Here is a 27025-nt window from a genome sequence, read left to right as displayed (position 1 = left end):
TTGCCCATCCCTGATTTAAGTCAAAAATACTCAAACTTTACAAAACCAGAGGTTGAATCTTCACTTAATTAGATAAGACACAGAAACATTTGAAAATGCTTTTCCTTTCTGGACGCTAGGATACTATTTTGAGTGAAAACGTGAGGCATGCAGGAAAAAAATAGCACACTTCTTGAAAAGAAATCAGAGGATATGAGCATTACATACGTAGCTGTTGAGATGGAATAATTCCACTAGCCGCTACATTACAAAAACACGCCTTTGGTCAGTATTGTCTGTATAGTCCTGGTTTACAATTAATTTACAGGACTGGTATCCTAGACCAAGACAAATCTTACTCCAGGATTGAAAAAGTATTTTCAATAGAGTCCCCCAATAGAAGCCTATTTTCAATCCAGGAGTAGGTTTAATCTGGACCTGGGAAGTCTCCCATAAAGCCCAAGACATACCCGAGGCAATACAAGAACTACAAATAGCTATGCAAAATGTTGATCCTAGCTAGTGTTGTCCCGCAATTACAAACGCAACGCAAGTACGCAGGACCGACAATTTCCGTTCCTACATTGCATACGTAAGACAAACATTTGTCTTAACGGTGACTAGATACTGTACTCTTGTAGATTTTAATGTTGGCATGGTTCCGAAATTGCTTATCTTGGATTATAAACTGGGTGGTTCGAGCCCTGAAAGCTGATTGGCTGAAAGCTAGACCGTATACCACGGGTATGAAAAAACATGTATTTTTACTGCTCTAATTACATTAGTAACCGGTTTAATCGCAATAAAGTAACTTGGGGGTTTGTGGTATATTGCAAATATACCACGGCTAAGGGCTGTATCCAGGCACTCCGCATAATGGCCATATACCACACCCCCTCAGGCCTTATTGCTTAATTAAAGCCTGGTATCAATTTACCGTGATTAAATGGCTGCTATTTGGTGTAGAACAGGGGTGCTCAACTCCATAGCCCAATTCTCTCAGGGGTTGGAGTTGAGCAGCCAATTGTTGCAGTACAATATTATGTACATTTTGTATTATGACAAGTAGGAACTAACAAGTTTGGCATTATATTAGTGTCTCTCCACTTATAAAAAAAAAAAAGCTTAAGGATTAACACAAAGCTACAGGACTAATCAGAATCAGTTACTATATGAAAAAAAAGCATAAGCCTGCGAACTGATGCGACTGCTTTAGTGTGGCAGAGCAATCGGTCATTACACGGCGACGTACGAGAAGTAAGAACGACTGAGGATCTCAAACAGTATTACTCACACACTTGATACACAGAAAACAATCAAACATTTTCAAACATCGGATTGATTACAAAAATACGTTTTGGTTTATCTTTAAAATATCTAAAGATTTACAGCATTTTCATTTTTTTTTCTCGGGGGGGGGGAGTCATGCTTCAACATGTAGTAATAATCATAATAAGGAAAGGTATACAGAAAAGGTAATAATTATAATCAATAATAATATAATCTGGTAACATTTTGGTCATCCTCTTTTACATAAGACGTTCAAAATGCCTGCATAGGCCTTGCACTCACACAGGTATAAATTCAGAAACACCTCATCCCAACTGATATGGCCAAACATTGCACTCTTGAATGTATTTTAAAGTAATACACAATTTTTTTTTTAAATGTATGGGCTCATATCAATTAAAAAAAAAAAGTTTGATATATGTCAATGAAGGTTTTTAGTGGTTGTGTTCCAATAAGCACACTAGCATACATACGTTACCGTTCAAAAGTTTGGGGTCACTTAGAAATGTCCTTGTTTTTGAAAGAAAAGCACATTTTTTTGTCCATTAAAATAACATCAAATTGATCAGAAATACAGTGTAGATATTGTTAATGTTGCAAATGACTATTGAAGCTGGAAACGGCTATGTGCTTTTCTTTCAAAAACAAGGACATTTCTAAGTGACCCCAAACTTTTGAACGATAGTGTATGTGCTAGCAGGGATATTGGAACACAACCTGTATGTTAGACTATGTCATTCTCATAAGGCATCATAAGGTCTTATGTATTGGACTGGAACCAAAGTGTCATCAGTAATTCTTGAGTATGTAACAGTATAAAAAGGGGGGTTGTAGCAGGGTGGGGGGGGGGGCTGATGTGTGATGGCGGCTTGGGTCTGGAATGTCCTGAGGCCCGTGAGGTTGTTGTTGCCTGATAGAACCAGAGAGAGAAAGGTTGGAGGGGGAGAGGGAGAGAATAGAGAGAGAGAGAGAGAGAGAGAGCGAGAGAGAGAGAGAGAGAGAGAGAGAGAGAAAGAGAGCGACAGAGAGATAAAGTGAGAGGGAGAGAATAGAGAGAGAGAAAGAGAGCGACAGAGAGATAAAGAGAGAGAGAGAGAGATTTTAGGGATAACTTACCATGACACACACACACACACACACACACACGTTTTCACCACATATGTCCTGTTCGAGGTTTAAAACAAAAATGACCCCATCTTAAGCCTTAACTGAAATACACACACAAAAGCTGACACAGTGGCAATATGGCTGCAGGCATTCAACATCATTTCTGCACAATTGTTTGGGAGTGAGATATTATTTCTGAAAACCTCCACTTGGTTTTCGCAGCTTCTTCCACAAATCTACACTTTCAAATAAAATGTTCTGTCAGATTGGAGCTTGGCGACCAGCAGCTGAAGGTGTGTGTTACATGTTCGACCTGCCTGTCATGATCGCTGAGCTTGAATCCATTGAGCGTTTGACCGTGAACTCACCAACGGTCCACTGTGCGGTAAACAAGGTCAGGAATCCTCCTGGTTTGGACATGAGAACCGCCAGCAACACCATCAAGGCCGACCGTGGCCACCATCACACATCATGAACCTGGAGACATAACAAGCTATGGAGTTAAAAAGGTACGTAGCGCTTTATAATGCTATAACGCTATAATGGTTTATAATGACTTTTAATACATTTGACAATCTGCTTGTAACAGATTTGAACAATAATGAAATTACATCAGTAATAACTCAAATACCATTACCAAGGTAATAATAATTACATTATGCTAACTGTTATTATAATCCACAGCATTATAAAAATATAATAATAATAATAATAATGATAATAATAAATAACAATAACTACAATAATAATAATAATAATGGTAGAAGCCAGTCTAATCTGATCTAACATACCATATTTGGAATGGTATTGTATGGCATTCAGTGAATATATCAAAATCAAATCAAATCAAATGTATTTATATAGCCCTTCGTATATCAGCTGAAATCTCAAAGTGCTGTACAGAAACCCAGCCTAAAACACCAAACAGCAAGCAATGCATGTGAAAGAAGCACGGTGGCTAGGAAAAACTCCCTAGGAAAAACTCCCTAGAAAGGCCAAAAACCTAGGAAGAAACCTAGAGAGGAACCAGGCTATGAGGGGTGGCCAGTCCTCTTCTGGCTATGCCGGGTGGATATTATAACAGAACATGGTCAAGATGTTAAAATGTTCATAAATGACCAGCATGGTCAAATAATAATAATCATAGTAGTTGTCGAGGGTGCAACAAGCACGTCCGGTGAATATATCCCTAGAGTCACTACAGTGGACTTCCTGCTCCTAACAGACCCCCCCCCCCCCCTCAATTATGGAAGGTCGACCCCTCCACCACAGGCATGCAGATGCTCCATAGAAAATAGACGTCACTTGGCAATGATTATGACAGAAGTTTAGGGAGTCCTTCAAAAGAAAACAAACAATTAGAAAAACCAATATGTCCGTGGAAGAGAGAGGGGCCGCCTGACTTGATCCACTGAGAAGCATATGTACACAAGGTAACAAGCTCAGGCATGGCTGGCTTGGCAATGCCTGTTGTGTGTTCAACCGGGAATGGGACAATCGATGTACGCTCGGCCAAACTGACCCCATGCATTCTTTAGATTCGTATTCGTTCTGGCTGAAGCACAAAGGTTAAAGATGGCGGGTTTATCATTGAACACATCTTCGTGGATTACCGAAAGGTTTATTGACTTTGGGTTAATGTGTTTCCTGACTTAACCTGACACAGGTGTATGTAATGTGGGATAGCCAAACAAACATTACTTCAGATTGAGAGGCCTTGATTTCTCAGAGATTTTCCCACTGGCAATCTCCCATCTGACAATGTTATCAATGATTTACTTACATAGGCAACTGTTGATGGTAAAAAACAAATGAAAATCTACTGGCCCTAAATGGACTGGAAGAGAATCTACTGGCCCTAAATAGACTGGAAGAGAATCTACTGGCCCTAAATAGACTGGAAGAGAATCTACTGGCCCTAAATAGACTGGAAGAGAATCTACTGGCCCTAAATAGACTGGAAGAGAATCTACTGGCCCTAAATAGACTGGAAGAGAATCTACTGGCCCTAAATAGACTGGAAGAGAAACTACTGGCCCTAAATAGACTGGAAGAGAATCTACTGGCCCTAAATAGACTGGAAGAGAATCTACTGGCCCTAAATAGACTGGAAGAGAATCTACTGGCCCTAAATAGACTGGAAGAGAAACTACTGGCCCTAAATAGACTGGAAGAGAAACTACTGGCCCTAAATAGACTGGAAGAGAATCTACTGGCCCTAAATAGACTGGAAGAGAATCTACTGGCCCTAAATGGACTGGAAGAGAATCTACTGGCCCTAAATAGACTGGAAGAGAATCTACTGGCCCTAAATAGACTGGAAGAGAATCTACTGGCCCTAAATAGACTGGAAGAGAATCTACTGGCCCTAAATAGACTGGAAGAGAATCTACTGGCCCTAAATAGACTGGAAGAGAATCTACTGGCCCTAAATGGACTGGAAGAGAAACTACTGGCCCTAAATGGACTGGAAGAGAATCTACTGGCCCTAAATGGACTGGAAGAGAATCTACTGGCCCTAAATAGACTGGAAGAGAAACTACTGGCCCTAAATAGACTGGAAGAGAATCTACTGGCCCTAAATGGACTGGAAGAGAATCTACTGGCCCTAAATAGACTGGAAGAGAATCTACTGGCCCTAAATAGACTGGAAGAGAAACTACTGGCCCTAAATGGACTGGAAGATAATCTACTGGCCCTAAATGGACTGGAAGAGAATCTACTGGCCCTAAATGGACTGGAAGAGAATCTACTGGCCCTAAATGGACTGGAAGAGAATCTACTGGCCCTAAATAGACTGGAAGAGAATCTACTGGCCCTAAATAGACTGGAAGAGAATCTACTGGCCCTAAATAGACTGGAAGAGAAACTACTGGCCCTAAATAGACTGGAAGAGAAACTACTGTCCCTAAATAGACTGGAAGAGAATCTACTGGCCCTAAATAGACTGGAAGAGAAACTACTGGCCCTAAATGGACTGGAAGAGAATCTACTGGCCCTAAATGGACTGGAAGAGAATCTACTGGCCCTAAATAGACTGGAAGAGAATCTACTGGCCCTAAATAGACTGGAAGAGAATCTACTGGCCCTAAATAGACTGGAAGAGAATCTACTGGCCCTAAATAGACTGGAAGAGAAAATACTGGCCCTAAATAGACTGGAAGAGAATCTACTGGCCCTAAATAGACTGGAAGAGAATCTACTGGCCCTAAATAGACTGGAAGAGAAACTACTGGCCCTAAATAGACTGGAAGAGAAACTACTGGCCCTAAATAGACTGGAAGAGAATCTACTGGCCCTAAATAGACTGGAAGAGAATCTACTGGCCCTAAATGGACTGGAAGAGAATCTACTGGCCCTAAATAGACTGGAAGAGAATCTACTGGCCCTAAATAGACTGGAAGAGAATCTACTGGCCCTAAATGGACTGGAAGAGAATCTACTGGCCCTAAATAGACTGGAAGAGAATCTACTGGCCCTAAATAGACTGGAAGAGAATCTACTGGCCCTAAATGGACTGGAAGAGAAACTACTGGCCCTAAATGGACTGGAAGAGAATCTACTGGCCCTAAATGGACTGGAAGAGAATCTACTGGCCCTAAATAGACTGGAAGAGAATCTACTGGCCCTAAATGGACTGGAAGAGAATCTACTGGCCCTAAATGGACTGGAAGAGAATCTACTGGCCCTAAATAGACTGGAAGAGAATCTACTGGCCCTAAATGGACTGGAAGAGAAACTACTGGCCCTAAATGGACTGGAAGAGAATCTACTGGCCCTAAATGGACTGGAAGAGAATCTACTGGCCCTAAATGGACTGGAAGAGAATCAAAATGAACACATTCTTTGAGTGTTTGTGTTTCAGAAAAGCACTATAAAAATAATTTACAGTATTACTTCAAATGTATAGGACCTGCTTCAGGCAAATTGTTGGGTTATTTTTGAGGAACGTAGTAGACAGTATTTCAACTAACATGAGACAAGGTGCAGCCAAAAATCACAATAACACCAGTAGAGAAATAGGTGCGACTCTCGTCATCTTGTCAGGAAATGATCCCTATTCATTAGGGATGGGCGTACATTGGAATGGGAATACTGCATACCCATGCATTACCCCCCTATTCCACATCTGAATAATCTCCTGTGCTTGTAATTCTAATACCTGTGTTACAGTAACATGAAGAGGAAGCCAAAGTCTGATACCTGTTTTACAGTAACATGAAAAGAGGAAGCCAAAGTCTGATACCTGTTTTACAGTAACATGAAAAGAGGAAGCCAAAGTCTGATACCTGTTTTACAGTAACATGAAAAGAGGAAGCCAAAGTCTGATACCTGTTTTACAGTGACATGAAAAGAGGAAGCCAAAGTCTGATACCTGTTTTACAGTAACATGAAAAGGGGAAGCCAAAGTCCCTTAATCCACTGAAAAGCCTTTAGGCTGTAGCCATGTTTCTCACATACCAGACCAGCTAGTAGGACGGGGAGGTGATGACCACAGCTGTTGACATGTATCCTGAACAGAACACACTCCTCGTATACTGTGTGCGTGTGTGCGCGTGTGTGTGTGTGTGTGTGTGTGTGCATGAGGGAGATGAGAGGCATCGCATGTGCATGCGGACTGTATGTAGGTACATGTCTTTGTGTGTGGATGAGAGTGAGATTGAATGTGTGACAGTGTGTTATAAGGGGGATGAATAAAGTTCTACTTCCTCATTAAAGGGGTCTCAGCTGGGGGTCAGTCCCTCTCTGGTGGGAGTTAGTCAGAAGTTCAACAGGAACTGGGTTTGTCGGGCTATTGGCCAATAAGTCCCCCAGGGCAGGCAGCAAGGCTACACACACACAACCACACACACACACACACACACACACACACACACACACACACACACACACACACACACACACACACACACACACACACACACACACACACACACACACACACACACACACACACAAACACTCCCCCATGATGTCTTGTCAGATGGAAAATCCGGATTACCTTTCCCTGCAGTTCACTAAGCATTTGTGTTCAGTATTAGGTTGTCTGTGCGCATAACGATGTGCTTGTGGACAGGAGAAAAAGAAACTGAGATTGCTTTGACATGAAGGCAGCTGAAAAATAACTTCAGACGGAGGAGGAGGAGAATAAAAAACAAACGCTTCAACACATTAAAATGTTCGGAACCAAAAGCTCTTAAAAAAAAAATCTAACAGCAAAACTTAACTTACATACAGCGCAGTTAAAGCTGGGAGTTTTCAAAATGTCCGCCGCAGTGACAGGCAGGATGCCAGGTGATTAATAAACCTCGTTACCGGCTGTGACTGAAGGCCTTTCCTGCGTGGAGCACTCTGCCCAGTGTCACGTTTCAGCTGTTTACCACCCAGACACGCAGTCTCCCATGGAAACTTACACGTTCTGGTTGCCAACCGCATAACCCCCCCCCCCCCCGACCGTAAATTTAAGCCACCATGTGGCAAATGTTAGGACGACCACAAGTGGACGACAAGCCTGTAATGACTGTGCAACTCTTAAGAGAGCACATCCATTGTTTGGACAATTGCACAGCATTGATAGAGTATGATTGGGCCTCTCCGTCCATCCAGGTCACACCAAATCCACTGCAGTATTAAATGTTTTTATTTGGGAGACGTCTTGTGCATGCAATTCAACACAGTCCACTAGGGGCAACGTGAGCACCTATTACCATCTAGTAGGGAGATGTCTTCAATACTGTCCACTAGGGGCAACGTGAGCACCTATTTCCATCTAGTAAACTGTGAGCTACAGATCTGAGGATAGATGGTTCAATCCCAGTACTAGGCACTATTTTTTTCAGTTGTAACCCTATGCCAAACCTTAACACTTACCTACAGTCCCTTCACCAATAGACTTTGGGGTGGCAGGTAGCCTAGTGTTTAGAGTGTTGGGCCAGTAACGGAAAGGTTGCTACATTGAATCCCTGAGCTGACAAGGTAAAAATCTGTTGTTCTACCCCTGAACATGGCAGTTAATCCACTGTTCCTCAGCTGTCATTGTAAATGAGAATTTGTTCTTAACTGACTTGCCTCGTTAAATAAAGGTGAAATAAATAATCCCCCCGCTGGACAAATGTTGAATACTGAAGTGAGATCTTGTTGCTCCCTCTCCAGTATAACTTACAAAGGTAAATATTCCTTGTATGTAATTACACAGTCAACAACTGTAAAAAAAAAATCAAACCAAATTCAATGGTGTAAATACAACTAAAATAAAACATTTTTGTGGGAGAAAAATACCTGTATTAAAGGAGAAGAGAGAAACATGTAATATGTCAAATCAAAGTTTATTTGTCAGGTGTGCCGAATACAACAGGTGAAATGCTTACTTACAGGCTCTAACCAACAGTGCAAAAAAGGTATTAGGTGAACAATAGGTAAGTAAAGAAATAAAAACAACAGTAAAAAGACAGTGAAAAATAACAGTAGCGAGTCTATATACAGTAGCGAGGCTATATACAGTAGCGAGGCTATATACAGTAGCGAGGCTATATACAGTAGCGAGGCTCTATACAGTAGCGAGGCTATATACAGTAGCGAGGCTATAACACTAGCGAGGCTATACCATTAGTGAGGCTATAACACCAGCGAGGCTATATACAGTAGCGAGGCTATATACAGTAGCGAGGCTATAACACTAGCGAGGCTATACCATTAGTGAGGCTATAACACTAGCGAGGCTATATACAGTAGCAAGGCTATATACAGTAGCGAGGCTATATACAGTAGCGAGGCTATCCCAGTAGCGAGGCTATACCAGTAGCGAGGATATACCAGTAGCGAGGATATATACAGTAGTGAGGATATATACAGTAGCGAGGCTATATACAGTAGTGAGGATATATACAGTAGTGAGGATATATACCAGTAGCGAGGATATATACAGTAGCGAGGATATATACAGTAGCGAGGATATATACAGTAGCAAGGCTATATACAGTAGCGAGGCTATATACAGTAGTGAGGCTATACCAGTAGCGAGGCTATACCAGTAGCGAGGATATATACAGTAGCGAGGATATAGTGGGTTAACTTCCTTGTTCAGAACAACAGATTTTTACCTTGACAGCTCAAGGATTCAATCCAGCCACTTTTTGGTTACTGGCCCAACACTCTAACCACTAGGCTACCTGCCACCCCACATTGCAGGTGGAAATGTTACAAGTATAACCTTTAATGAACAGTAGTTGACTGGAAAGCACTGATTTAAATAGATAGGCACTCTTGATCTTATGTACATACTTATTGTCTTAAAATATCACATATCTACGTTTATGACCAATTCATTTAGCATAGCGATGCTGGAGAAAGGCATGAGGTCAGTACTAGTCTACCACCGTGAGTTGGCACAGCTTCAGAAAAAGCCACAGCTGAAAAGGGCAAGGATAAACAAAGCCCTTTGAACTTAACTTCATTATCCTTTTCCCAAACGTCACAGGAAATAGATGGCGTTATGTATTATAATGGGGACAAAGCTTACTGGATCTTATGGGATCCTGTCTCAGGATGCCTTTACACGTTTAGATGCCAATTGTGGGGATTTTGGGAATGTGTTGGGAGGGTGAGGATTAGTGTGTGCGATTAGTGTGGTGGGGTGGTGGGTGTAGTGTGGAAAGTGGGAAATGTGTTTGTGTGTGTGAGAGAGAGTGTGTGTGTGTGTGCATGTGTGCCTGCAGAGGCGTGCATATGCGTATGTTTGTATGCAATCACGTACATATCGAGAGCTTGGGACTGACTTATATAACTTTCTATCTATCAAAAGGTGTATAGGAGGTGAAGTCAGGTGCAGGAGAGCAGAGTGTAATGAACAGGCGCACTTTTATTATAGTTCCAAAAATGAGAGCACTACATAAATCAAATGCGCTCAAAAACACGGAACATAAAAGTAAAGCGAGTTAACTAACACCACAATAACATGAAACAATTACACACAAAGCATGATGGGAAACAGAGGGTTAAATACAAGTAGATTCATTGTGGAAATGAAATCCAGGTGTGTATGGAAACAAGACAAGACAAATGGATATATGAAAAATGGAGCGGCGATGGCTAGAAAGCCGGTGACGTCGATCGCCGAACGCCGAACGAACAAGGAGAGGAGCCGACTTCGGTGGAAGCCGTGACAATATCTGGATTTTTGTTCAAAATGTAGTTATTGGCATAGCCTTGTTCTGTTCAATGTTCTCTACCTATAGTACTATACATACCTCAATTCACGTTGTTAAGTTCAAAGTAATATTAAGTTCAAATTGCTGACACCATTCAAACCAATGAGGGTTCGGAACTTTAAAGCCAATTATCTCAGAATCCTCTTTTTGCAGACAGTTCCAAGCTCTCGACTTCCTGTAAGTCCTCCTCTTTAGGGAGTTTCTTTAGATATGTTCAAGTCTTTGTACAGTAGATGAGTGCAGTTTCAATAAACAGCCCAAGTAATTATGAAACAACCATTGACTCTGATCTCAAAATAGCCCAAATAATCAGGAAACAACCATTGACTCTAATCCATAAACAGACCAATTAATCAGAAAACAACAATTGACTCTGATCCTAATCAGTGCGGGATGCAGGGATGTTGTTCTTTGATCAAGGGGTTAATATCCACTGGGGCAGCCTGACCGTATACATGACTTCAGCTCCGTTTGATAGAAGGGCACTTATGTCCCTAAAACCCCTCCCTTGTCCACTCCCTTCCTCGCTGCCCCCTTGAGGAACCAGAATCCCCAAAAGGAAAGAAAGATAGACAGATAAAGAGTGGGGGGGGGGGGGAATCGTATTTACGGTCAGTTTTTCTTTGTCCTTGCCTCCTCTGAAAACAGCCTGTGTGTTTCTAGAGCTGGGAGCAGGGTTAGGGGGAACGGCACAATAGAACTAGCACCAATCAACAGTAAGTCTTAACCCTCCCCTATCTGCGCTTCACCCCTTCTCATCTCTCCCTTTTTCCTTTGGGGGGTCTCGGGAACATGTTTCTTCCTGTCCAAGCCTTTGGGAATGGAAGGGGGGGGGGGGGGGGGTCTGGTGACTATATGACTGGCGCCGAACAAACACACACACATACACACGAGCAGGGAGTGTGGTTTTGTGGCTTCTTTGTATAACAGAGTTGTGCTTGTCTACTGACAGATGAGCATGTACCACAATCGGATCGGTTACTGTTGACTATTCCATGCAGTGATGCAGCTGTCCTGTTTAGAGTTGAGTAATTTCTTCTACAGCCTTTAAACCCACTGCCATGTCCCTGCAATGTGTTACATTGTAACTATTGTTGTAAACACGACAAAAATAGAATTCTAAATAATAAGCAGTAGTGCAAAGGGATCCACTGAAACCTTCAACATGTTGACTGTACAACTATCTAGAGGTTATGACTGGAAACCTTCAACATGTTGACTGTGTAACTATATAGAGGTTATGACTGGAATCCTTCAACATGTTGACTGTACAACTATCTAGAGGTTATGACTGGAATCCTTCAACATGTTGACTGTATAACTATCTAGAGGTTATGACTGCAAATCAATCCTTCAACATGTTGACTGTCTAACTATCTAGAGGTTATGACTGGAAACCTTCAACATGTTGACTGTCTAACTATCTAGAGGTTATGACTGGAAACCTTCATCATGTTGACTGTATAACCATCTAGAGGTTATGACTGGAAACCTTCAACATTTTGACTGTGTAACTATATAGAGGTTATGATTGGAATCCTTCAACATGTTGACTGTACAACTATCTAGAGGTTATGACTGGAAACCTTCAACATGTTGACTGTACAACTATCTAGAGGTTATGACTGGAAACCTTCAACATGTTGACTGTACAACTATCTAGAGGTTATGACTGGAAACCTTCAACATGTTGACTGTACAACTATCTAGAGGTTATGACTGGATACCTTCAACATGATGACTGTCAAACTATCTAGAGGTTATGACTGGATACCTTCAACATGTTGACTGTATAACTATCTAGAGGTTATGACTGGATACCTTCAACATGTTGACTGTACAACTATCTAGAGGTTATGACTGGATACCTTCAACATGTTGACTGTACAACTATCTAGAGGTTATGACTGGACACCTTCAACATGTTGACTGTGAAACTATCTAGAGGTTATGACTGGATACCTTCAACATGTTGACTGTATAACTATCTAGAGGTTATGACTGGAAACCTTCATCATGTTGACTGTATAACTATCTAGAGGTTATGACTGGAAACCTTCAACATTTTGACTGTACAACCATCTAGAGGTTATGACTGGAAACCTTCATCATGTTGACTGTATAACTATCTAGAGGTTATGACTGGAAACCTTCAACATGTTGACTGTCTAACTATCTAGAGGTTATGACTGGAAACCTTCATCATGTTGACTGTATAACCATCTAGAGGTTATGACTGGAAACCTTCAACATGTTGACTGTATAACTATCTAGAGGTTATGACTGGAAACCTTCAACATGTTGACTGTATAACTATCTAGAGGTTATGACTGGAAACCTTCAACATGTTGACTGTCTAACTATCTAGAGGTTATGACTGGAAACCTTCAACATGTTGACTGTATCACCTTCTTGTCAGCGGGTGTATTAGAGGCGAAGTCAGGTGCAGGAGAGTAGAGTGATATAAACAGGCGCACTTTTATTTTAGTTCCAAAAACGAGTGCACTACATAAATCAAATGCACTCAAAACACGGAACATAACAAGAGTAAAGCGCGTAATAAAACACCACAATAACATGAAACAATTACACACAAAACATGATGGTAACAGAGGGTTAAATACAAGTAGATTGATTGGGGAAATGAAAACCAGGCGTGTATGGAAACAAGACAAGACAAATGGATATATGAAAAATGGAGCGGCGATGGCTAGAAAGCCGGTGACGTCGATCGCCGAACGCCGAACGAACAAGGAGAGGAGCCGACTTCGGTGGAAGTCGTGACACTTCTAGAGGTTATAACTATCTATGTCAGTAGTAGGCTACTACACAGCAAACGTTATCTAAATCTTGTGCAATATCAAGTGTGACATTACTACAGTATGCTATCTGTAATGATGGAAGAGTATGGCAGGTACCCTGAATACAGGAAGAGTATGGCAAGTACCCTGGATACAGAAAGAGTATGGCAGGTACCCTGAATACAGGAAGAGTATGGCATGTACCCTGGATACAGGTAGAGTATGGCAGGTACCCTGGATACAGGAAGAGTATGGCAGGTACCCCGAATACAGGAAAAGTATGGCAGGTACCCTGAATACAGGATGTATGGTAGGTATCCTGAATACAGAAAGAGTATGGCAGGTACCCTGAATATAGAAAGAGTATGGCAGGTACCCTGAATACAGGAAGAGTATGGCAGGTACCCCGAATACAGAAAGAGTATGGCAGGTACCCCGAATACAGAAAGAGTATGGCAGGTATCCTGAATACAGAAAGAGTATGGCAGGTACCCTGAATATAGAAAGAGTATGGCAGGTACCCTGAATACAGGAAGAGTATGGCAGGTACCCCGAATACAGAAAGAGTATGGCAGGTACCCCGAATACAGAAAGAGTATGGCAGGTACCCTGAATACAGGAAGAGTATGGCAGGTACCCCGAATACAGGAAGAGCATGGCAGGTACCCTGAATACAGGAAGAGTATGGCAGGTACCCCGAATACAGAAAGAGTATGGCAGGTACCCCGAATACAGAAAGAGTATGGCAGGTACCCTGAATACAGGAAGAGTATGGCAGGTACCCCGAATACAGGAAGAGTATGGCAGGTACCCTGAATACAGAAAGAGTATGGCAGGTACCCTGAATACAGGATGTATGGCAGGTACCCCGAATACAGGATGTATGGCAGGTACCCCGAATACAGGAAGAGTATGGCAGGTACCCTGAATACAGGATGTATGGCAGGTACCCTGAATACAGAAAGAGTATGGCAGGTACCCTGAATACAGGATGTATGGCAGGTACCCTGAATACAGGAAGAGTATGGCAGGTACCCTGAATACAGGAAGAGTATGGCAGGTACCCTGAATACAGAAAGAGTATGGCAGGTACCCTGAATACAGGAAGAGTATGGCAGGTACCCTGAATACAGGACGTATGGCAGGTACCCCGAATACAGGAAGTGTATGGTAGGTACCCTGAATACAGGATGTATGGCAGGTACCCTGAATACAGGAAGAGTATGGCAGGTACCCCGAATACAGGAAGAGTATGGCAGGTACCCCGAATACAGGAAGAGTATGGTAGGTACCCTGAATACAGGATGTATGGCAGGTACCCTGAATACAGAAAGAGTATGGCAGGTACCCTGAATACAGGAAGAGTATGGCAGGTACCCTGAATACAGGATGTATGGCAGGTACCCTGAATACAGGATGTATGGCAGGTACCCTGAATACAGGAAGAGTATGGCAGGTACTCTGAATACAGGATGTATGGCAGGTACCCCGAATACAGGAAGAGTATGGCAGGTACCCCGAATACAGGAAGAGTATGGCAGGTACCCTGAATACAGAAAGAGTATGGCAGGTACCCTGAATACAGAAAGAGTATGGTAGGTACCCTGAATACAGGATGTATGGCAGGTACCCTGAATACAGGATGTATGGCAGGTACCCCGAATACAGGAAGAGTATGGCAGGTACCCCGAATACAGGAAGAGTATGGCAGGTACTCTGAATACAGGATGTATGGCAGGTACCCCGAATACAGGAAGAGTATGGCAGGTACCCTGAATACAGAAAGAGTATGGCAGGTACCCTGAATACAGAAAGAGTATGGTAGGTACCCTGAATACAGGATGTATGGCAGGTACCCTGAATACAGGATGTATGACAGGTACCCCGAATACAGGAAGAGTATCGCAGGTACCCCGAATACAGGAAGAGTATGGCAGGTACCCTGAATACAGAAAGAGTATGGCAGGTACCCTGAATACAGAAAGAGTATGGTAGGTACCCTGAATACAGGATGTATGGCAGGTACCCTGAATACAGGATGTATGGCAGGTACCCTGAATACAGAAAGAGTATGGCAGGTACCCCGAATACAGGAAGAGTATGGCAGGTACCCTGAATACAGGATGTATGGCAGGTACCCTGAATACAGGAAGAGTATGGCAGGTACCCTGAATACAGGAAGAGTATGGCAGGTACCCTGAATACAGAAAGAGTATGGCAGGTACCCTGAATACAGGATGTATGGCAAGTACCCTGAATGCAGAAAGAGTATGGTAGGTACCCTGAATACAGGTAGAGTATGGCAGGTACCCTGAATACAGGAAGAGTATGGTAGGTACCCTGAATACAGGTAGAGTATGGCAGGTGCCCTGAATACAGGAAGAGTATGGCAGGTACCCTGAATACAGGAAGAGTATGGCAAGTACCCTGAATACAGGATGTATGGCAGGTACCCTGAATACAGAAAGAGTATGGTAGGTACCCTGAATACAGGTAGAGTATGGCAGGTACCCTGAATACAGGAAGAGTATGGTAGGTACCCTGAATACAGGTAGAGTATGGCAGGTACCCTGAATACAGGAAGAGTATGGCAGGTACCCTGAATACAGGAAGAGTATGGCAGGTACCCTGAATATAGAAAGAGTATGGCAGGTACCCTGAATACAGGAAGAGTATGGCAGGTACCCTGAATACAGGAAGAGTATGGTAGGTACCCTGAATACAGGTAGAGTATGGCAGGTGCCCTGAATACAGGAAGAGTATGGCAGGTACCCTGAATACAGGAAGAGTATGGTAAGTACCCTGAATACAGGATGTATGGCAGGTACCCTGAATACAGAAAGAGTATGGTAGGTACCCTGAATACAGGTAGAGTATGGCAGGTACCCTGAATACAGGAAGAGTATGGTAGGTACCCTGAATACAGGTAGAGTATGGCAGGTACCCTGAATACAGGAAGAGTATGGCAGGTACCCTGAATACAGGAAGAGTATGGCAGGTACCCTGAATACAGGATGTATGGTAGGTATCCTGAATACAGGTGGAAGCCATGCATCTCAATGTCATCTCCCTCCAGCTATCAGTCAGTATTAAAGGCCCAGTGGAGTCAAGTTTTATCTATATTTCCACACTATGAGATTGGAATAATACCGTGCAATTGTGAAAAGTATAATAATGCAATTTTTGGTGTAAGAGTATTTTGAAAAGACCACCTGAAATTTCAGGCTGTTTTGGTGGGATGGAGTTTTGGCCTGTCTGGTAAAATAAATTAGTTAATAGACCAATAAGAAAGGGAGTTCCAAACCTATCTGCCAATAACGACTAGTTTACCGTTTTCATCTCCCCACGGTTCTAGCTAAATTCTTACATAAGAAATTGCTCTTTGCTAATAAAGTTCTGTTTATTTTTTGTTTATTTTTACCATTTCAATTGAAAACAATTAAAGGTACAGTAAGTAAGGTACTTAATTGTTACCCAGAAATGATTTGATATTGAGATCAAAACAACTGCATCGGACCTTTAAAACATAGCCCCCAGAGATGATTCTTCATTCTGTTTGAGTCATTGCCTTTGATGTTTCATATCTAAGAAAAAATGCATGACATCAATTGAGAGACTGGCTTACTGGGCTATGACCTGGGAGGAAAAAATAAATGAAAATATATTTTAGTGCCTTTTACCAGGAAGTGAGTGCCCAGCGGGTGATGCAAAGAGGACATTACAAGGTATTTTATGTTGTCATGGTCAGGTTGTTTACAGGTTGTATAAGGCTGAATAAATTGTTGTTCATGAGCCTTAGTTCCAATGAGACTGTCATACTACTAAATACTACTTACATACTACTAAATACTACTTACCCCGTGAAAGTTGACTGTGTGTGTTATTCCTATGAATGTGTACAGTATGTTGTGTCCTAGCATTTACTGAAGCATTTTCAATTGCAATACCCATACGTCATGAGACCAGACCATAATAATTACAAGTGTGTGTGTGTGTGTGTGTACCAGTGTTGTGTTCAAGACCACCTAAAGCGAGACCGATTCAAGACCAAGACCGCAGCAAATCAAGTCCGAGTCAAGAACAAGACCAGACAGGGGGGCGAGACCGAGTCAAGAACAAGACCAGACAGGGGGCGAGACCGAGTCAAGAACAAGACCAGACAGGGGGCGAGACCGAGACCGAGTCAAGAACAAGACCAGACAGGGGGCGAGACCGAGACCGAGTCAAGAACAAGACCAGACAGGGGGCGAGACCGAGTCAAGAACAAGACCAGACGGGGCGAGACCGAGTCAAGAACAAGTCCAGACAAGGGGCGAGACCGAGTCAAGAACAAGACCAGACAGGGGGCGAGACCGAGTCAAGAACAAGACCAGACAGGGGGAGACCGAGTCAAGAATAAGACCAGACAGTGGGCGAGACCGAGTCAAGAACAAGACCAGACAGGGGGCGAGACCGAGTCAAGAACAAGACCAGACAGGGGGCGAGACCGAGTCAAGAACAAGACCAGACAGGGGGCGAGACCGAGTCAAGAACAAGACCGGGAGGGGGACAAGGGATCCGAGACCGAGACCAGAAGTATTTGAGTCCATTTCAAGTAATTTTGTCAAATCGCAACCATAATAAGAGTTCAAAATGTCCAGTATTTCCGTGTTCATATTTCAGAACATCATCTGGATTCTTTAGACATTTAGAATAGTGAAAAAAATGCATGTTGAGGGCAAATAGAGACACTCTATAAATGATTAATAACCTAAACACAGTGGAGAACAATGAGGGCCTTCTATACCTTCAGAGAAAGGTTAAGGATTTATAAAATAATTATTATATTATTCTTTTCAATGATGCTCTGATTTAATCACTTCAGTTTTTGTTGGAAATTAATGGGTTAACACTGAAGAGAGAGAGAGAAAAAAAGATCCAATCAGGATTTTTCTTTGGTGGTCTCTGGGGAGATGAATCTAGCTAGCTAAGTCAGCCATTGGCTCGGCCATCAGAAGCTAGATCGGAGGCATCTGCCATTCAACTGTATTAGGGCAACATTTTGGAGTGACAGTGGAATCAACCAATCACATTTTGACTTGTAATGGGTGGGACCGTTTTTACAAAAAAATCATGGAAACGTCTGCCTTCACAAAGGCCAACAGATCTCTCTACGCAATAGCGACCAGAAGTTTTTCCACGGTCCAGCAAGCTATCTTTTGTTGTCGGCTAATTTGCAGTGGCTGCTGCAGGTGTTATCAGAGGATGTTGTTGCTAATTTGTTAGCTTCTCCCTTTTCAAGAATAACTTTCAACAAGAAGTTAAGTTTCATATGATTATAATCTGGTGAATGGAACTGTGTTTTTTTTATTGCAGCGAGCTTGTTGTTGTTAGCCATCTCTTTGAAAAATAACAACTTTGTGTGCTTAATGTGAAATGTTTTTTTGCAATGATAAGTAATAGTTTCGATAGGTCAATTTCGATTGGTAAATTATTACCCTAATGGTTGTGTGTTTGTATTCTTATGTTTGGGACCTACTGGCTTATTATGTCAAAGTGAGTGGACTGCTTATCCTTTAATATCATGCTGTGTGTGACTGCTGTCTTTCCATCGGCCCTATGCAGTGGTCCCGGGAGAAGTGGGTATACTCAAATTTTGCCCAAAAATTCCCAAACGGCCCGCCCAGTGAAGGATTTTTTTTTCAGATTTATAGTGAGTGGGTATGGGTCTACCCGGGCCCACTCATGCCTACGCCTCTGATGCAAACAGCGCATGATGACTGAATTGCGCATCACAAATAGCCTACTAACCACAACTTTGGACCAAACTTTTTCAATATTTGTTTTGCATACCCATTTTCTCCTTAGTTAGCGTTTACTGGTAGATATCATAAACTGAAACATCTTTCCTACCCTACCGGCTACCGATGTCATTCTTCTGTGAGCTGCTCCATGCCAAAAACCAGTTGAGAGTTGCACACTCTTGCTACCTGCAGATGATATTCATCTGAAACTAGGCTAAGTGTACAGCGCGCATGTGAACATATTCCACATGCTTTGCGATTGTGTAGGCTAATTTGTACACGATTTCTCTGTTGCACTACATAATTGATAAGTCGTCCACATCCACTATCCTACTTTGATATGCATCAGTAAGGATTAAGAATTGAGTTCCCACTGAAATTAAAAGTGGATATATGGCATATACCTGTGTATTCCCTCCACTACACCACTGGCCTATTGTGTTTTACAGAAAGTGCACTCATACATGAGTGCCCTGGAATCACGGTTGCTGTCCTTTCAGAATCCCTAGCCTGTCAAACACTGAAGACCTACACTTCCAGTCAAAAGTTTTAGAACACTTACTCATTCAAAGGTTTTTCTTTATTTTTACTATTTTTTTATAAATAAAATAAAATCAAAGTATTTGTCACGTGCGCCGAATACAACAGGTGTAGACCTTACAGTGAAATTCTTACTTACAGGCTCTAACCAATAGTTGTAGAATAATAGTGAAGACATCAAAACTATGAAATAACACATGGAATCAAGAAACAAATCAAAATATATTTTATATTTGAGATTCTTCAAGTAGCCACCGTTTGCCTTGATGACAGCTTTGCACACTCTTGGCATTCTCTCAACCAACAGTCTTGAAGGAGTTCCCACAAATGCTGAGAACTTGTTGGCTGCTTTTCCTTCACTCTGCGGTCCGACTTATGCCAAACCATCTCAACTTGGTTGAGGTCGAGTGATTGTGGAGGCCAGGTCATCTGATGCAGCACTCCATCACTCTCCTTCTTGGTAAAATAGCCCTTACACAGCCTGGAAGTGTGTTGGGTCATTATCCTGTTGAAAAACAAATGATAGTCCCACTAAGCCCAAACCAGATGGGATGGCGTATCGCAGAATGCTGTGGTAGACATGCTGGTTAAGTGTGCCTTGAATTCTTGGGCTGCAATTTCTGAGGCTGGTAACTCTTATGAAGTTATCCTCTGCAGCTGAGGCAACTCTCGGTCTTCCATTCCTGTGGCGGTCCTCATGAGAGCCAGTTTCATCATAGCGCTTGATGGCTTTTGCAACTGCACATGAAGAAACTTTCAAAGTTCTTGACATTTTCCGTATTGACTGACCTTCATGTCTTCAAGTAATGATGGACTGTCATTTCTCTTTGCTTATTTGAGCTGTTCTTTCCATAATAAGATGGACTTGGTATTTTACCAAATAATCTTCTATATACCCCCTACCCTGTCACAACACAACTGATTGGCTCAAATGCATTAAGAAGGAAATAAATTCCACAAATTAACTTAAGGCACACCTGTTAATTGAAATGCATTCCAGGTAACTACCTCATGAAGCTGGTTGAGATGGTTTGGCACAAGTCGGACCGCAGAGTGAAGGAAAAGCAGTCAACAAGGACTCGGCATCTGTGGAAACTCCTTCAAGACTGTTGGAAAAGCATTCCAGGTGAAGCTGGTTGAGAGAATGCCAAGAGTGTACAAAGCTATCATCAAGGCAAAGGGTGGCTATTTGAAGAATCTGAAATCTAAAATATATTTAGATGTGTTTAACAATATTTTGGTTACTACATGATTCCATATGGATTATTTCATAGTTTTAATGTCTTCACTAGTATTATACAATGTAGAAAATAGTTAAAATAAAGAAAAACCCTTGAATGAGTAGGTGTTCTAAAACGTTTGACCGGTAGTGTAGGTCAAATAGGTTCACCACTGCACAGAGATGTCTATTAAAGATATAAAGACTGTTCATTATAAATGAATCAAGAAAGGAGTGTTATATATTTGGCCTGGCGAATCAGTTTTAATGCACTGACAGAATGGAAGCTGATAATTATGAGTACTAGTCTCAGGAAGGAATTATGAGTCCTCACTGTCCGGGACCGAGGTCAAATGTATACGAAACCGAGACAAGACCAAGACACTCAAAATTTGGTATCGAGACCGGACTTGAGACCGAGACCCGTTTGGAGTACTACAACAGTATTGTGTAATGTATGTATATGCACATCTCTGTGTGTGTGTATACGCACGTCTGTGTGTGTGTGTGTGTGTGTGTGTGTGTGTGTGTAGGTGTGTATGTACGTCTGTGTGTGTGTCTGTCACGTATACAGGAAGAGTATGGCAGGTACCCTGAATACAGAAAGAGTATGGCAGGTACCCTGAATACAGAAAGAGTATGGTAGGTACCCTGAATACAGGATGTATGGCAGGTACCCTGAATACAGGATGTATGGCAGGTACCCCGAATACAGGAAGAGTATGGCAGGTACCCCGAATACAGGAAGAGTATGGCAGGTACTCTGAATACAGGATGTATGGCAGGTACCCCGAATACAGGAAGAGTATGGCAGGTACCCTGAATACAGAAAGAGTATGGCAGGTACCCTGAATACAGAAAGAGTATGGTAGGTACCCTGAATACAGGATGTATGGCAGGTACCCTGAATACAGGATGTATGACAGGTACCCCGAATACAGGAAGAGTATCGCAGGTACCCCGAATACAGGAAGAGTATGGCAGGTACCCTGAATACAGAAAGAGTATGGCAGGTACCCTGAATACAGAAAGAGTATGGTAGGTACCCTGAATACAGGATGTATGGCAGGTACCCTGAATACAGGATGTATGGCAGGTACCCTGAATACAGAAAGAGTATGGCAGGTACCCCGAATACAGGAAGAGTATGGCAGGTACCCTGAATACAGGATGTATGGCAGGTACCCTGAATACAGGAAGAGTATGGCAGGTACCCTGAATACAGGAAGAGTATGGCAGGTACCCTGAATACAGAAAGAGTATGGCAGGTACCCTGAATACAGGATGTATGGCAAGTACCCTGAATGCAGAAAGAGTATGGTAGGTACCCTGAATACAGGTAGAGTATGGCAGGTACCCTGAATACAGGAAGAGTATGGTAGGTACCCTGAATACAGGTAGAGTATGGCAGGTGCCCTGAATACAGGAAGAGTATGGCAGGTACCCTGAATACAGGAAGAGTATGGCAAGTACCCTGAATACAGGATGTATGGCAGGTACCCTGAATACAGAAAGAGTATGGTAGGTACCCTGAATACAGGTAGAGTATGGCAGGTACCCTGAATACAGGAAGAGTATGGTAGGTACCCTGAATACAGGTAGAGTATGGCAGGTACCCTGAATACAGGAAGAGTATGGCAGGTACCCTGAATACAGGAAGAGTATGGCAGGTACCCTGAATATAGAAAGAGTATGGCAGGTACCCTGAATACAGGAAGAGTATGGCAGGTACCCTGAATACAGGAAGAGTATGGTAGGTACCCTGAATACAGGTAGAGTATGGCAGGTGCCCTGAATACAGGAAGAGTATGGCAGGTACCCTGAATACAGGAAGAGTATGGTAAGTACCCTGAATACAGGATGTATGGCAGGTACCCTGAATACAGAAAGAGTATGGTAGGTACCCTGAATACAGGTAGAGTATGGCAGGTACCCTGAATACAGGAAGAGTATGGTAGGTACCCTGAATACAGGTAGAGTATGGCAGGTACCCTGAATACAGGAAGAGTATGGCAGGTACCCTGAATACAGGAAGAGTATGGCAGGTACCCTGAATACAGGATGTATGGTAGGTATCCTGAATACAGGTGGAAGCCATGCATCTCAATGTCATCTCCCTCCAGCTATCAGTCAGTATTAAAGGCCCAGTGGAGTCAAGTTTTATCTATATTTCCACACTATGAGATTGGAATAATACCGTGCAATTGTGAAAAGTATAATAATGCAATTTTTGGTGTAAGAGTATTTTGAAAAGACCACCTGAAATTTCAGGCTGTTTTGGTGGGATGGAGTTTTGGCCTGTCTGGTAAAATAAATTAGTTAATAGACCAATAAGAAAGGGAGTTCCAAACCTATCTGCCAATAACGACTAGTTTACCGTTTTCATCTCCCCACGGTTCTAGCTAAATTCTTACATAAGAAATTGCTCACATACCTCAACAGAACTGCCTGGACTTCCATCCCTGGGGAGTTCCATCTGCAGGAGGGAGCCAGCGAATCTGAACAAAAGGCACACCAGCAACATGATTCACTTCAAAGGAGTCTACTCGCTCATATTCAGAACACCAGACATTCAGTTAAACCTCTAAGATTAATTTTAAAAGAGTCGACTCACTCCTTTTCAAGTCAATTCCCTCATATTCATTACACAAATATTCAGTCAATCTTCTAAGATACATTTTAAAAGAGTTGACTCCATACTTCAGGTCATAAGAATCGATTCAGTTAACCAGTGTCAACCTGCTGAGATTCAAATCATGAATCAACTCATTTGAAACCAGAATCGACTCATTCAGAATCCCCTGATTCAGAGCCTAATGAACTCATGCACTTCTCGCCCTAAGTGAAAACACAGAAGCCTATTTTGTGTGTGTGTGTGTGTGTGTGTGTGTGTGTGTGTGTGTGTGTGTGTGTGTGTGTGTGTGTGTGTGTGTGTGTGTGTGTGTGTGTGTGTGTGTGTGTGTGTGTGTGTGTGTGTGTGTGTGTGTGTGCGTGCGTGCGTGCGTGTGTTTGTGTGTGTAATCAAGCCATTATAGCCCATAAAAAGCAAATAGACGGAATGGATGAAATCAATGTCTACGAAAAGAGGTGTAAATCACCAGGTTTGAACAACTAACCAGCATTAGCTCATTAGGTAGCTAGCCAACTTAATCATTTATTTTACTTTTACTATTTACATAACTTAGTTTAGGGACGGTGCAGATTTTATCGAAATGTAATTTCATTTTCCTTTGTTCTCTTTTAAATAGGTGGGTAGGTAGGTAGGTGGTATGTAGGTAGGTAGGTAGTAGGTAGGTAAGTAGATAGGTGGTAGGTAAGTAGGTATGTTGGTAGGTTGGTAGCTTGGTAGGTAGGTAGGTAGGTAGGTAGGTGGTATGTAGGTAGGTAGGTAGGTAGGTGGTAGGTAGGTAGGAAGGTAGGTAGGTGGTATGTAGGTAGGTAGGTAGGTAGGTGGTAGGTAGGTAGGTAAGTAGATAGGTGGTAGGTAAGTAGGTATGTTGGTAGGTTGGTAGCTTGGTAGGTAGGTAGGTAGGTAGGTAGGTAGGTAGGTGGTAGGTAGGAAGGTAGGTAGGTGGTATGTAGGTAGGTAGGTAGGTAGGTGGTAGGAGGGTAGGTAGGTATGTGGTAGATACAGTTGAAGTCAGAAGTTCACATACACTTAGGTTAGAGTAATTAAAACTCATTTTTCAACCACCCCACAAATTTCTCGTTAACAAACTATAGTTTTGGCAAGTCGGTTAGGACATCTACTTTGTGCATGACACAAGTCATTTTTCCAACAACTGTTTACAGACATATTATTTCACTTATAATTCACTGTATCACAATTCCAGTGCATCAGAGGTTTACATACACTAAGTTGACTGTGCCTTTAAACAGCTTGGAAAATTCCAGAAAATGATGTCATGGCTTTAGAAGCTTCTGATAGGCAAATTGACATGATTTGAGTCAATTGGAGGTGTACCTGTGGATGTATTTCAAGGCCTACCTTCAAACTCAGTGCCTCTTTGCTTGACATCATGGGAAAATCAAAAGAAATCAGCCAAGACTTCAGAAAAAAAAATCTGGTTCTGATCCACTGGAATTGTGATACATTGAATTATAAGTGAAATATTCCGCCTGTAAACAATTATTGGAAAAATTACTTATGTCATACACACTGTAGATGTCCTAACCGACTTGCCAAAACTATAGTTTGTTAACAAGAACTTTATGGAGTGATTGAAAAACGAGTTTTAATGACTCCAACCTAAGTGTATGTGGACTTCTGACTTCAACTGTAGGTAGGTAGGTAGGTAGGGCAGCATTCCACTGCAGGCTTGCCTATGAAGCTAAGCAGGGTTGGTCCTGGTTGGTCCCTAGATGGGAGACTAGATGCTGCTGGAAGTGGTGTTGGAGGGCTGGTAGGAGGAACTCTTTCTTTAGGTCAAATGTTTTTTATCCCATTGCCCCAGGGCAGTGATTGGGGACATTGCCCTGTGTAGGGTGCTGTCTTACAGATGGGATGTTAAACGGGTGTCCTGACTCTCTGTTGGTCACTAAAGATCCCATGGCACTTATGGTAAGAGTAGGCGTGTTAACCCTGGTGTCCTGGCTAAATTCCCAATCTGGCCCTCATACCATCATGGCCACCTAATCATCCCCAGCTTCCAATTGGCTCATTCATCCTCCCTCCTCTTCCCTGTAACTATTTCCCAGGTCGTTGCTGTAAATGAGAATGCGTTCTCAGTCAACTGACCTGGTAAAATAAGGGACAAATAAAGGTAGGCAGATAGGTGTGGTAGGTTAGGTAGGTGTGGGCTCAGGTGTTCGCGTTACCTGAGTGTGGAGTGAGGAGGGGTAGGAGAAAGCAGGAGGGAGGGCTTGCGACAGCTCCGCCGGGTACAGCGGGTATGACGCCCACATGTCTGGGCCACCAGGGTATAGAGCAGGTACTGTGAGCTCATCTGTGGAGACAAGAAGAGGAGGAGAACGGTGAGGAGTGACGGAAGGAGTGGATGAGTGGGAACAGACAGGGTGGAGGGATGTGTGACATGTAGGTACACACGTCATAAGTGGTCTCCTCTCTTTTGTAAGCGTTGATCTGAAAGACCTGGATAGGTGAAAGGGAGTCTCCCTGTGAAATTCCGCCATATTGCTTTCGCGTATCCTCTATATTTAGACCATTGTGGTTGGAAGAGAGGAGATGAGGCGAAGAAGGAACTTTAGACTACTGTGATGCAGTGAGTGAGGTATTACAGAGTGAACGTGACTTGAAATAGAGGTAAGAGGGAGAAATGAAGAAATATACAGGGTGAGATTGTTTAAAGGTGAACAGAGTGAATCGGCAACCGGTTGAGGGCAGGTGGATATTTACACTACTAAAAATCTTTCAGATTAAAAGCAAAAAGATATACCCTAGTCATTAATGGGACAGTTGATATATATATATATATTTTAACCTTTATTTAACTAGGCAAGTCAGTTAAGAACAAATTCTTTTTTCCAATGACAGCCTAGGAACAGTGGGTTAACTGCCTTGTTCAGCGGTAGAACAACATTTATTTTCCTTGGCAGCTCAAGGACTCGATCTAGTAACCTTTCGGTTACTGGCCCAATGCTCTAACCACTAGGCTACCTACCGCCTCCTCTTTCATAGAAAGAGGAGGTCATCTCCAGACAGCAGCATATAGATCTACAGAATACCAATAGCTGTACCTATATCAACAACAATAACAATGGCTTCCATGTTCCAGGTGCCTTGAAAAACTGTCCATTTCAATGTATTCTCAGATCAACTGGCAGATATACACTACCAGTCAAACTTTTTTAAAACACCTACTCATTCAAGAGTTTTTCTTAATTTTTTACTATTTTCTACATTGTGTTCTTAAACTTTTGACCGGTAGTGTATCTCCTTATCAGAAAATGACAGCCATTGATTTCTGTTTTGGAGATTGGTTGACAATTACGGCGTAATCTTCATTCATCGTTTCCTTCCCTATTCCACAAGGACCCAACGAGTATATACTCCCTCTCTCCTCCGGCAAAAAGATTTCAGATAAGAACATGTTTTGGTCAATAAGTAAGAATCTAGCTACAACCACGCAATCCACAGAT

General features: G+C 42.4%; 1 protein-coding gene across 1 annotated transcript in view; it reads right to left on the bottom strand.

Moving 5' to 3' along the window:
- Nucleotides 1-632: 632 nt before the first annotated feature.
- The window catches only part of LOC115198070 (RNA-binding protein with multiple splicing), a 55946-nt gene continuing 29553 nt past the window's right edge, over nt 633-27025 (bottom strand). The window contains exons 6-9 of the mRNA XM_029759742.1: nt 25745-25872; nt 23361-23424; nt 2745-2853; nt 633-2179 (exon numbers count right to left, since the gene is read on the bottom strand). Coding sequence (XP_029615602.1) covers nt 23362-23424; nt 25745-25872 — 191 coding nt within the window. The 3' untranslated portion in view covers nt 633-2179; nt 2745-2853; nt 23361. The remainder of the gene's footprint in view (nt 2180-2744; nt 2854-23360; nt 23425-25744; nt 25873-27025) is intronic.

Source organism: Salmo trutta, chromosome 8 (genome assembly GCF_901001165.1).
Source record: "Salmo trutta chromosome 8, fSalTru1.1, whole genome shotgun sequence".
NCBI classification, from domain to species: domain Eukaryota; kingdom Metazoa; phylum Chordata; class Actinopteri; order Salmoniformes; family Salmonidae; genus Salmo; species Salmo trutta.
The sequence above is the reverse complement of the archived record's forward strand: the minus strand, read 5'-3'. Positions and strand labels throughout refer to the sequence as shown.